This window comes from Aristolochia californica, unplaced genomic scaffold, assembly GCF_029961685.1.
Source record: "Aristolochia californica isolate CCGP_79_NKW_82.1479 unplaced genomic scaffold, dmAriCali1.0.hap1 SCAF_14, whole genome shotgun sequence".
NCBI classification, from domain to species: Eukaryota; Viridiplantae; Streptophyta; class Magnoliopsida; order Piperales; family Aristolochiaceae; genus Aristolochia; species Aristolochia californica.
Genome location: NW_027181815.1, coordinates 1533777 through 1546941, shown reverse-complemented (window position 1 = coordinate 1546941; position 13165 = coordinate 1533777). Strand labels below are relative to the sequence as shown.

The window sequence follows — 13165 nt, the reverse complement described above, 5'->3', positions numbered from 1 at the left end:
TGGTTACCACCAAACCATCTCCTTTGCTTGTTGAATTAATAGATAAGAAAGAGAACTAAACCAGACAAGAAGAGTCCTTAAGATGAAGAGCAATTATCTGTTTGAATTTTTGCACCCCATACCCTGTTGAGACTTGAACCCCAAGGCCTCATGCTAAGACTCCCATGTGGCCATTGAGCCAAAGTTGGGTCCATAAAGCATTGCTACTGATACTGTTTTTCCCCTAAAGATAAGCCAGAATATTAGCCCCCTATAGGGGGCATAGAGTAGGTGACAAATTAGCCCCTGCAATATCCACAGTCTTTTCAAAGTATGTTTGACTTAAAAAAAAAAAAAATCATCAGCAACTAAAAAAAAGAGTATATGCAACTGAAAATGCACTTGTGTGCCTTATCAGATGGTGTTAAGAAAATCATCTTCAATTACTGATGGCCGAACAAAAAATTTGACAAACAACAGTAAACAACACTCAAGCACACATATTTGCACAGAAAGGCTTCAGCAAGGAAGTTGCACCCAGTTGGTTCCCAGGTAGTTTCTTGAGATTCCACAGCATAAGGTCCCAGGATTTCCACGAAAGTCCATCAGTATGCTCTTTACTTTTCTCTTGTTCACTCTCATTAATTTCTAAGTTAGTCTTATATTTTTATAGTATTTTTGTTAATTCACACTCGTAGATTCAGAAAGTAGCTTAAGAAAGAATGCAGTCCAGGACAAAACTTTCTTTTGAATGAACCGTTTTAAGTTGCCTATCTGTTCTGGTCAGTTGTCGTTATAGTGGATCATTTCTGTAACATGTGTCACATATGGTCATGTTTTTTGCTAGTAAGCATCAAATGGGTCCTTCAGTTTTGGTTCATGGGTAAGCTATGTTGTACTGTTTGAAGCTACTTTAGTTTTCAGCGTGATGGCCTTTCTACATGCTTTCTTATGAGAACAACTTCTTGTAATTGTCTCTTTCTGTTAGTCTATAATGCTTCTAGAGTAAGTACTATGGCTTTTTTCACTGACACGTAGGCTCCATCAAGAGCCACTTGGTCTAGTTGTCATTAGATATGATTTTGATAATACAAGAAGTTTCTGAAACCTGGAAAACACGTAATAAAGCACTATTTTATCACATGTACCAAAGTCCTGAGATCTTTATCCCTGCAAACAATGACTAGTAATGGAACAAGATGGTAGCTTCACATCCTGCATGGACTCTGATGACCTCATTGGAGTAGGAATCGCGTGTTGCAGCATTTCAAGAGTCGAGATTGATTCAGTTGCCTAGAATTTCTCTCTGCATCTCTTATAGAGTCTGGTTGCAATTCATAGCTAGTTCTCCATTTTGTTTTTTCCTTGTTGCATAGCTTGCACATCTACTGAACTGTACATTAAGCCTAAGATTTGTTCATTGGGGTTGTTTTTTCCTCCATAATCCTAGATGTACACTTTGGGTTTTGATATCATTAGCATTTCAGCAATTTACTCTCTGAAGCCTGGTGGATCACCAATCTCTGGATATCTTCTTTAAGTGACTGCATCACTATGGTCATTCACTATCCTAAAGGGATCACATTGACTGAGATTTTAGGCACAGCAACAGCATACTCAAATGGCTTACTTTCGATATGTCCAATCTAACTATTCTAGCTTGGTCGGGAGATGATCTTCCCAGAAAGTAAGAATTTAAGTCAATAAGTGCTTTTCCTCTCTCTTTTTGGTTTCTCATGCCTCTGACTCCAGAATGAATCCAAGAAAATGGTTCTTTGCTTTGTGAACTATTTCTGCTTGCAACTTGCTAGCTAATTGTCATGTGACAGACTACTTTCAATAATGGAACCATATATTATATAGAAAGTGGAAAGGGATCCATTTACAAAAGTAATTGGTGGCTGTCTCATGAAGAAACTCATGTTCTCTATAGCTTTTATGTTTCGGGTGAAAATTGCTTTGGAATTTTTTAAAATACTTTGCTAGCATAACAATGGAGGTGGGATTTACTGTTCTGGGAAGTCCCTGGACCACTGGTTCTCATTCAGGGGAATGGTCCTATGAATGGGATCCTTTCATGTTCATAGGATAGGGTCCCATTCATAAGACCAGTTCTTTAAAAGGATCCAGCAGTCCAGGATTTATTTCTTTGGTGCAGAATATGCAAAAAGCACAGTTTTGAGGGTCTTTCCTTCTACAATAGCATTTATTTCTGTTGATATCAAAATAATAAATGGTTGTCTTATAGTATTATTACTTGGATCACTAGGAAGCTGATGTATTGTCTTCATATGAGATTGATAGGGATTTGATGAGTACAGGAATTTGGTTCTAGGTGATGCAGAGGAAATTATTGAATTCTAGAATTTAATCCATGGATAATTTGGTTTAAGAAGAAGAAGAAGGAAGGAAGAAGGGATTATGTTAAGAGAAAGCAGAAAAGCAAAACTGGGAAACATGTCAGTGAGAAATCTGCAGATGGTTACCCTTCAAGAGAACATGATGTTTATGACTGTATGGCAGAATCTCTATGACTATTTTTTTCATTGTTAATGGAAATGGGCTCTTGGTATTGTCTGGTTTCCATCATAACTAGCCTGATATGTGAATCGTGATGATTGATGATGATTGATGATGATTTGGTGGACCATGCACTTAGCGATCAGTGCATTTCTTTACAGGATCATTCTAGAGTGGAAGCAGTCACTACGCCCAACTACTCGAGTATGATGGCGGCGACCTCAGATGGTATGGTGGAAATTTCAGATGGTATGTATTTTCTTCAGTGTTTTGAGTTTTCCTTCAGCGAGGTAGTATTAAGAACTGTCCCTAAAATAATCCGCTGCTACATAAACCGATGTTTTTTGTGGAAAAAGAGAAATTGGAGCCCCTGTTCCAAGCCGGTTGGAGATACCTTCTATGTCAGCAAAACACTGGAGTACGATCTGTCCATTATACTCAGAAAAATGAAAATAACGAGGGTACCTAACAGCAGTAAATGAGCTGAACCTGACCTTACATAAAACGCCAAAGCACTCTACCACCGGCGCTTTTATCAACATCCTATGGAAAAGGTGGAGTAGATAATAAAACAGCAAATAGAGTGGACTCCATCAACCAGTAGTGGGAGATCCACCTTATATAATCATGCGCCCCGTCTCTCGCATCATTCATTCAGTGGGTGACGTATGTACGTTGGGCCCCCTCATCCAACGGTATGTCTTTTCCTAATAGTCCGTACAAACACCAGTGCGATTACGCCAGGCCTCATATTTCGTTACAAATTGAGGGTAATGATGGCAGGTAACACCGGGAGAGAAGAGTGACCCACCAAAGTTTAATCAGTTGTAAGGGTGCGGGAACAAAACGAATCTCACTCGGTTTGTGTTCCTGGCGGGTGCCTTGTTGTTTTCTTATTTGGCCCCAGGCTGGGGGTTGCTGTTAGGCACATCACATGCTTCTTTAGAGCAAAAATCAGTCGTTGGACTCGCGTAGCTTACCTTCTCACTTGTTTCCACGACCTCCCTGGAACTAGTGTATCTTGGATTGAAGTGGGAGAGTTGATCGAGCAAATACACCTTCCTGCACTCATCCACATTATATTCGATTCTGAATTTGGAAGTCTGAACTGCAGTGTTCAAGTGAAATGATAAGCGAAAGTGCCCTTTGTCTCAAATCAGGTAGTAAGATGCTCGCTGGATTTTATTCTTGTTACTAGAGAACTTGAAGTGGAGAAAGGGTTCCTGAAGATAACGACCCGCATGAGGGAATGAGGCGGCATTTCATAGATCACGTCGTGGGCGACAAGGCCTCTGCGCGGCTGCACAGGGAAAGGAATGCGCTCATGGTCGAATCCCATGATAGCGAAGCCGCCTAATTTGTTCGATGGATCGAAGAAAAACCATCTGAGATGCGGCCTCCACCCGCCAGGGTACAGCCTCTCCACCCTTTCCCCTCCCCCTGTGACGAAAGATTCCAACATATCTCACTTTGTTTCGCCCCTCCTATTTGCATTCATCACTTACCACCCACATTTAGATTTCCCACTTAAAATAATAGGACGTGTTTGGTTAAGTCTCAATCCCACCTCATCTTAATAAGAAAAAAAAAAAATTCCTTCTTCCTTTGCCTTTCTCCTCCGGCTCCGGGCATGTTAAACAAATGGAGATACGCTGGTTAAAGAAACTGATCTAAATCAGAAAACAGGGTGCACATAGAAGCCGTAATGATGGTGGGAAACCCACTAATAAAACAGAGCAGATAATCTCAGTGTCTTAATCAATATTAAACAAATCTCCTTTTTTATGCTGATGTCAAGAGAAACGGATATGGCAAGCACCCAGTGGCCAAAATCCATTTCAGAAAATCAAATCAAGATTTGGGAATCCAAAGTAAGCCACAGCTAAAGGTCGATTTATTCGTAAACTTGGGAACGATCACAGAAAACATTGCGGCAGGTCCGTCGTCACCAACGCATTTCCCTCCCACCCATTACGTACTTTTTCTTTTCTGTTTTCTATTTTTATTATTTATGTTTTCCATCATTTTATGCACTTCGTGATCTACCGGGGGAGGAAAGCAGGAAGCAGGCCCGCCAATTACGTAATCAGTTTTTTTAAAACGTAAAGCTAATAATGAGAGATTAGATTAGCAATCCCGCGAGGCGGCGTAGCAGTCGGCTAGAGAAGAAAGCAAGGACACGCGATCGTAGTTAAGATGTACTGGAGAGTACGATCCGGAGTCTACGATGGTGGGCCCTGCTTTACCCTCACGTGGCGGGAAACGTGTGCAGAGACCTTTGTAGCCAAGGGGCCCCCTGTATTCTCATGTCCGTCACGGGTGGCAGGCAAGGCATAAAGTAGCGGTCCCACCGAATGTCCGACGAGTGGGTCCGCCTTCCGGTACACCCGCCTCACTCTTGTCCAGAACGAAACCACCTGAGTCACTTGACATCGAGCCGAGCCGTTATTATTGCCACTTTTGGGTTTTTGAGTTCTGACATCACATGCATCCTGTATAGTCAAGGTCGGTGGGCCCTCTATTATTACGAGCGGTTGATTCATGTGACTCGTTTGGTGTTGTTAGGTTTGTTCAATTGTGGCTACAAAGGCCTTTCACTAGCCTCATTCTTTATCAACATTTTCGGAACGATAGAATTAACGAGATTAATTAGCCCGGTTTATTATTCACTTTGGCTTTGTTCGAGCCCTAATCTTAGAAAGAATAGAAAGAAATAAGTAATTATGAATCATGAATGGGGGTACGATCGTACTTTCCAGGCCCATGTCTACAAAAAGGTGAAAAGTCGAGGAGGTTTGGGTCCCTCGTCCGAGCGGAAGATTAGCCGGAGTCGCGTGGAGGACAGGTCAGAAAGCATCAACCGAGAACCGTTCCAACAAATCCCCAAAACCGCCACCTGCTTTTTCCTTTTCGTATGCGCCATTGTGATTTGCTTTCTAAACAATTTCTTTTTAAAAAAAATTCCCGATCTATCCCTTCTCTAAAACCTCCAGCTTTGTCACGGCCACGTTGCAGCAGTGGGCCACGCAAACCGTTCATCCGAACCCTCCGACGAACGCTAAACCCTAAACCATCTTCTTTCTAAGCAAGCACGTAATAAATGTAGACGTGTTCCTTTTGGGCAACCCATGCGTATGATAATTTAACACAGTTGTCCTCAACTAAGGTGAAGCAATCCATTAGAGAGGAAAACCAAAAATGGTGGACAATGGCAATTCGGTTATTAGGGAAGCCGTTCAAATCATACAGCAAATGATGCAGCAAATTAGCTTTCTCCTGTACAAATTCCGTTCTCGAATCATTGCGGTCGCTCTCAAAGGTCGAAAGGGGCGCGACCCTAGTGCGGTTTTACTGTGCCATTAGATGAGAGGAAAGAAAAGGAGGCGATGGGCCCTGGTTTTACGGATAAGTTTCCCACGCAACCCTGAAGAAAAAAACGCGGCAGCCCATTTGTCCATGAACACGTTAACAAGTTGTTTGCTTGCTTACAAAAAACTAAAAAGGGCGGGAGTTAGTGGGGGAAGAAAAGAGAAGAAAATTTGGACTTGTAAGGCTTTAATAATTTGACTGTTAATGCTTAGATGTGATTAAGAGGCGTTTATATTAAAATTGGGGCTACTTAGTTACTAAGGAAATCAGTTTCGGTTTCCTTGTGAAGAGACATTTTCAGCGTGAGATCCGGTTCTCTGTGTCGCTTTGCAGCTTAGTGGAGTGTCGAACGTAGCGTCTTCTTGGCTTCTCAGGGGAAGCTTGTCTTAAAGCATCGCGATGCTTAATGAAAGATTAGAGAGAAAAGCCTCGCTTTTTTGGGTTATAAATAGCCGCGAGTATTCGCTCGTTTTTTGTCCATCGCATTTGCGGAGCTTCCTGGGGTTCTTCCTCGACCAAAACCTCCTCGCCTCCTTCTCTGTTTTGATTCTTTTTATTTTCTGGGTTTGTTATTCATCTGTGAGTGGAAAATGAGGCCCGTCAGCGAGAACTTGAACAACACAATGGCTCCTACACAGCACTCCCCATGGCATTCGCCCGTTCCTTACCTTTTCGGGGGACTGGCAGCCATGTTGGGACTCATAGCCTTCGCGCTGCTGATTCTGGCTTGCTCCTACTGGAAGCTGTCTGGGTATTTGGAGAACGGGGAAGACGCCGAGAGGGATCCGGAGAGCGGCGAGGATAAACCTGGGGATTCCCTCAAAATGGCCACCAATTTGGAGGCCAAAGTGGTTGTTATTATGGCCGGTGACGAGAAGCCTACGTATCTTGCCACGCCGATTTGCAGCCGCGCGTCCTCGTTCGAAGATAATAATAAAGAGGACGAGAAACCAGAGACGGCGAAGACCCAAGAAAAGGACGTCGAGAAAGCAGAGACGACCCAGGATCATGACCAGTGAGATTCATTGATTTTGTGAGGTTTTTGCGCTCTCTTTCTCTTCTGGAGAAACTCGTGCTTCAGGTTTTGGATGTGGTCTCTGAGTACGAGTTCTGTTGGAATTGGAAATGGGTTATGTTGTCCCTTGCTCTTTTTGGTTTTTTGTTTTTTTTTTTTTCTTTTTGTTGGTTTTTTTCCTTCTTCTTTTTTTCTCCATGTCGGGAATGTAAAAAGTCATTGAGATCCTAATATGAAGAGAAAACTTCTTTCCATCTCTTGATTTCTTCTTTCTTCTTCATCTTAGATGACTCAAGAGGAGGAGTAATCACTGTTAAGGTATCAACCACACCGTATATATCTTCTTCTCTTTCATTTTTTCCATTTTTCTTTCCCTTCAAGCGAGAGCGAAAACTGTCGTAGCTCCTGAAGCACGAAACCATACCTGTGAAAAGCTCAAAAGTCATGGGAACTGGAATTCCTTCCCCATTCTCAGGTTTGAGAAACTCTGAACCAAAGCATAAAACAAAACCGCCAGCCACCACCTCCGAAAGCACTTCATTTTAAAACTCCGAAAGCGGAGGCGGAATAAGAAAAACCGGGAAAGATGATGCTTCTCATGTTGAGAAATTTCCCCGTAGTTAGCCCGGACCCACCACATGTGCCAGATGCTACTAAATTCATGATATTCATCTGTCAATGTCCAACTGAGAGATGCTTAAATACTTCGAAATTCCAATGAAGCAATATTCGGAGTCGTTAGTGTCACCGCCATTTGGAATCAGGACGATGACTTTCGCCTCTCACTGAGACGCGCTTGCATGCGTACGCCACCCTTGCTGGCTGCTGCTGCAAGTAAAAGTGGCAGTGTAAATTATAGTATCTTCTTCCTTGGAAAACAAGAAAATACGATCGCCACGCGGACGTATCTCGTTGAGTTTGGTGAGCTGGCAAACTAGGTGTAGGCGTATCTGGCGTCGGCAGCCTGGGATGCGGCAACTCGAGAGCGCGTCACGCCGTTACATCGTAACTAATAGCGGCCGTCGAGGGGGAGAAAAACAAACCGGTTTTCCCGTTCGAAACCCGTGGCGGCTGCTGAGACCTGGGAAGAATATCCGAAGACTCGTGAAAGAGTGGCCTTTCGGGTAATTATATCTGAAAAAGGAGGGCAATTGTAAGAGGCGTCTGCATCGATAGTGGAGAACGTAACGTGGAAGACCGTCGAGCGGTTGATCAGAATAAGCAGAGAGACGCGGCGAATGGGGAAAACGTCCTCCCACTGCACTAACAGCTCATTTACTACCGGTTCGGGTAAAAACACGTAGCCGCCGGTTGTTTTCTAGCTTAACATGGGCTGAGTCCCGAATCCTACCACATTAACCGGCAGGGTTGTGCTACTGAAGCTTCGCCGGCGATGGATACGCGTCGACTCACTCCGTGGGCCACGAGCAAGATGAAAATGTAAATCCCATAGGGAAGATGAGCTCTTCCGGAATCGGAAAGAAGAGAGACTATATTGGTAGAACGTCAAATCTCAGGGAACAGCGATCCTTATCTATGGGTCGTCTGTTGTCCGCTATGCTTACACTGCGTCGTATCGTTTTTCGTCTGATCGTGATCGTATTTTGATTGAACCTACGGTGGGTCTCTGGAGTATATTTAGCGTCGTTTCGGCAAGATATTGTAAATGATGAGAAGAAAAGTATCACGGAGCACCAATCTGTTGTAACTTGTAATTTGAAGATCCCACCGAGCCGCAACTGCAGCAGCAGCGATTTGATCCTCCAGAAACGGACGAGACAGTGCTTAGAGGCGGAAATGACTCCATCACTTGTGTCATGGAAGCATGAAGTGACATATTCCCTCTCAACTAATCCTTTTCTCTTGGATTTTATGCCTAGATGGAGTGCGGGGAATCCCCAATGCCAAATCTGTTCTGTTTTGTTTTGTTTTGTTTGTTTGTTTGTTTGTTTTTTTTATATATAAAAAGGCAATTGCAAAAAATACCTTTACTGTTGTTCTACTTTCTATCATTTTGTTCGAACTTTTGAAGTGGATGATAATGGTAAGGCAGGTTGTCTGATGAGTTATTGCCTTTGGGTATTTCTAGGCCACATGACGGAGCCAAGTTCTCTAAAATAGGTTGGACCAGATTTGGCTGTGACAGTGTAAAAGACCTGAACAAGCTGATTAGATGTTCTTACGTTCTTACTTACCTCCAATTGGATCGAAACCATCAATCAGACCCTAAATAAAGCAGCACTGGCTTGCACCATCAACTGCGTCATGCATTTCCATGACGTGAAGGAAACGCTGAAGCTAAATCTTTGCTTGAATTTTTCTCCTTGTATTAAGCCATTTGTTTCAGAAAAGAGAAAGGTAACCTACTGTTACTTTCTTGACTTATTTGTTTAATCGTGAAGTGGGGGATCTCCACCAGTTGGGCGCGGCGACGAGATAATGAGCCGAACAGAAGAGGACTATTAATCTCGCTGTTACAGGTCTGAAACTGCTTTTGAATCTCCACGAGGAAACTGTTCAACGGAGACCCACTTTATGGGGAGAGAGAAAGGTGGGAAGTGACTCATCTCTCGACGTTAAAAGAAGAAAATAAACATTTTCGTGGGCTACCGAGAAAGAACCTTAATTGCTTTTGTTTTGATGAGGGGATAGGGGAAGGTCAGGAAGCTGAAGATTGAAGAAGTAGTCCATCACGGAATGGTGGACTCTTTGTCTCTGAAGAATCTGGACCGCTGTTTCATCGTTCCCCACCATGGAATGGGTTTATCTCATCAACCTTCGGCCGGAATCATGTCCCTGAAACCAATGTGCCAGTCCTTAGTTCTAGCAACCCATACTCATTTTGGTTTTTGAACAGTTCGAACTTGGAAAGCATTGAACCATAATTGCTGGGTTTTGGAACCCATTTCTGGTTCTTGAACCTAACGATTACTAGTGAAAGCCAAGTAATACACAAACTCATCAAACTTTATCTTTTATGGGTCATTCTCATTCTTCTGTTTGATGAAAATACTGACGAAGTTTGCTTAATATTGTGGAGTTCGTCTCCGTTGTTGCAGTATCACCGTAACACGAAGGGACCCATTCCAAACTATGGTTTCTGAAAGCAGAAGGACAATGAGAGGGATTGAGATGAAGTCGGAGATGCTTCGCTGACACACTAGAGCACAAACAAGTTGTCGCATTTCAGCTCACTTCTCATATCGGCATCTAATCATAGGGTGTCACCATAAATTTATTCGGGTTCCACTAGCTTCCTCTATCTAATAACCTTATTACATGTGGCCAAACCTCCCCTTTGTCTCCGCTCAAGGAGAGCCATATCTTTCACAAAGCTCATCTCCGGTGAAAAGCCATTGTTATCTACAGTGTAGACCTTTTGCATTCTTCAACTGTTAAGCATTTCAATTTCCTCTAACAGACGTCATCTTACTGGTGGGTCTCAGTCTCACATGAAGGTTCAGCTCTGAATCATTACGTTGATCATAGTGCCGGCTGGTGGAAAGACCCATAATGTGGGTGATTCCGAGTCTTCTGTTTTCTTACAATTTAATATTTATTTGCAGACCTAATCCATGGTCCAGCAGAGGAATTTTAGTCCATTGTCAAGTCCTCGTTGGATTAAAAATAGTTACTAATCCAGCATTCATTAGACCAGAGTTAGAAAAATAAATTTACCTCTAGACTTGGATTTCTTCCTATTTTGTCTCATCAAGCCACTTGTTTACTGGTCCACCAATGCACGGGATAATGACATAGGTAGGTTGATAAACTTATTTATCTCTCCTATACATGACTTACCTATGTAGTAAATGTAAGTAAGCCAATTCATGCATTGTCCGAATAACGATCATATGAATGTTGTGAATCAAATTCTTCGATACCTAAAGTCTTCCCCTAAGAAAAGACTCATGTTCTCAATAAACCATCACCTAAGGGTAGAAGGTTACACAAATGTTGACTAGGTAGGGAATACCTCAGATAGAAGCTCGACCTTAGGCTATTCTACGTTTGTTGGAGGGAACCTAGTTACTTGGAAAAGTAAAATAAAAGGGTGGTATCGTTATCAAGTGTTGAAATCAAGTTTCATAGGATAGCTAAGGATCTTTGTGAGCTTCTCTGGCTTCAGAGATTATTGACTGAAATTAGCTGTGACCCAAACTATGAGATGGACTTATTCTGCGATAACAAGGCGGCTATTGATACTTCACATAATCCGGTTCAGCATGTTTGGACTAAACATGGGGAAGTAGATCAATACTTCATCAAACAAAACCTTGAGGCAAAGATAATTCTATTTCCTTTTGTTAAATCTGAAAACCAATTGGAAGACATACTTACAAAAATAATATGCAACAAGAACTTCTACAACTCACTTGGCAAGTTGGGCATTTGAGATCTATACGCACCAACTTGAGGATGACTTCTTGCAGATCCGTAAAAACAGTGGAAGAAGTCCTCCATAACATCAAAGGCGGATATGATCCGAGAGACCAAAGAAAAATTAACTGTAATTTTTTTTTATATAAAACGGATGTAAATATATGAAATTGAGAAATGAAAATAAGACTTTGCCCAAAAACCTATATCATTAAGACAAGACTCTGCACTGTTTGAGCCGTCTCTTCTATGGAGTTAGTGGTTTTGTGGAGGAACAAATTAGATGGCTTGTTGGTTTTCTTCTTCATATTTCTATCTACATGACCCCTCTCAAGAGACAAACAACAATGAGATGGTGCTATAGCATATTGTCACGGTGAGGCTTGGTGTCCATCTCTCATTGAGCCAAGTTCCCTCCCAAATCTTTTGAAGAGGCCAGAGTACTGTGGAACCCATTGCCTATGACAACTGTTTGCTACCTTTTGATACCCAGGTGAGAAATATAGGAGGAGAAAGAAAGAGCTCGGCTACTAAGATTCCTAAGAGGAAAGACTCTGGAGAAGATAACTTAAAACCAGTTCTGTAGAGATGGCAAAAGTGTGTTCTCTTCCAGATAGGTTTTGTGTTCTTTTGGAGATTCTTATTTCAGGGTCAACAGGTTGTTTGACACTAACGGCTCACCTAGTTCCACTAAGCTGCATCAGATAGAGTGGCCATATGCGGCCACTGGATGTTGGCAAAGTTATTTTATGTACAATTAGTATTGGAAATGGTGAAAATCGCTTAATTTGGTTCCTTATTCTATTCTTTGGAGCTCATTCTCCCTCTTTTTTTCCTCTTTACCAGATGTGAGTCTCTTTTTCATCACATTAAACCTTAAAAAGAGGAAGGAACTTTCTCAGAAAAGAAAAGGAGAGGTCTCCCAAGTTACATGTGTGCATATGCAAATGAGACTTTGACAAGTTCTGGCTTTACATCCTTTAGTAAGGATGATGAAGAATAATTGCAATGTAAGGTCTGCTTTACACTGGACGTGCTAGTGATGGAACCAATCAAGATCAAATTTCTGATAGATAAATTGCTGGAAAATCACTACACCAATGAAGCTCACCCTCAGGATATTGAGTAGATATGCAAATCTCTAGTCTAATTGAGGTCAGTAAGAAATGAACAGATTGGAGCTGAATGTTTATGGCCATTTCAATATCTGTAAGTGATAGAACAACCAGTAGTGGCTTAAATCATTAACCCAGGACTCGTTGGACCGACTCTTTAGTGATGTCTCTTTGGTTGCCTTAGTGGCCCTATGAGAGCAACGCAGGAAAGGCCTTTGTCCAGGTTGAAAGAAGGTTTGGGAAATTGACCTGGCCTCTTCTCATCCTCTCAACGTTCTTAACTTCAGCATTGTCGGCTACCCTGCTGAGATCAGATAATTAAGAGTTATTGCATCTTCAGTGGTTCCATTAGGTGTTTGCTATCTTTCCTGAGCTTGTGTAGATGATTACCTTGTTCTGAGCGATGGCCGACAGTGGAACTGGGGAAAGCATTTTCAACTGAGAAGCCAGGCACGGTTTCTTTCTATTTCATGTGAGTGTTGACATGGTGCAACCAGGCACAGCATTCAGCGAACCTCCATTTTCTTTGTTTGAATGATTCTTTGCTGAAAGCGTCTGTTTGGGCGAAGTCGATAACTTTAAATGGTTTCAATGTAGAGGGAGACGAAGGATATGTATTTCCCATTGCTGCTCCTTTAAATGGTTGGCATATTTACTTCTCGACGTCCATGGCCCAGAGAGATTTAGGTCCAACAGCACTTGTTATTTTTAGCATTAAAAAGTGGAAGAACTTCAACATCGAAAGAAAGAGAACACTTTCAATATCAATTTTTTTTTTTTTTTTGTA

General features: G+C 42.1%; 1 protein-coding gene across 1 annotated transcript; it reads left to right on the top strand.

Moving 5' to 3' along the window:
- The first annotated feature begins 6357 nt into the window (after positions 1 to 6357).
- LOC137950537 (protein GLUTAMINE DUMPER 3-like) lies at positions 6358 to 7137 on the top strand. The gene has a single exon (XM_068797068.1). The coding sequence runs from the start codon at positions 6459 to 6461 to the stop codon at positions 6885 to 6887; it is 429 nt and encodes a 142-aa protein (XP_068653169.1). The 5' UTR covers positions 6358 to 6458; the 3' UTR covers positions 6888 to 7137.
- The last annotated feature ends 6028 nt before the right edge of the window (positions 7138 to 13165 follow it).

What these genes read in the sequence shown, in the direction of transcription:
- LOC137950537 (XM_068797068.1), top strand. Translation starts at nt 6,459, where the DNA reads ATGAGGCCCGTCAGCGAGAACTTGAACAACACAATGGCTCCTACACAG.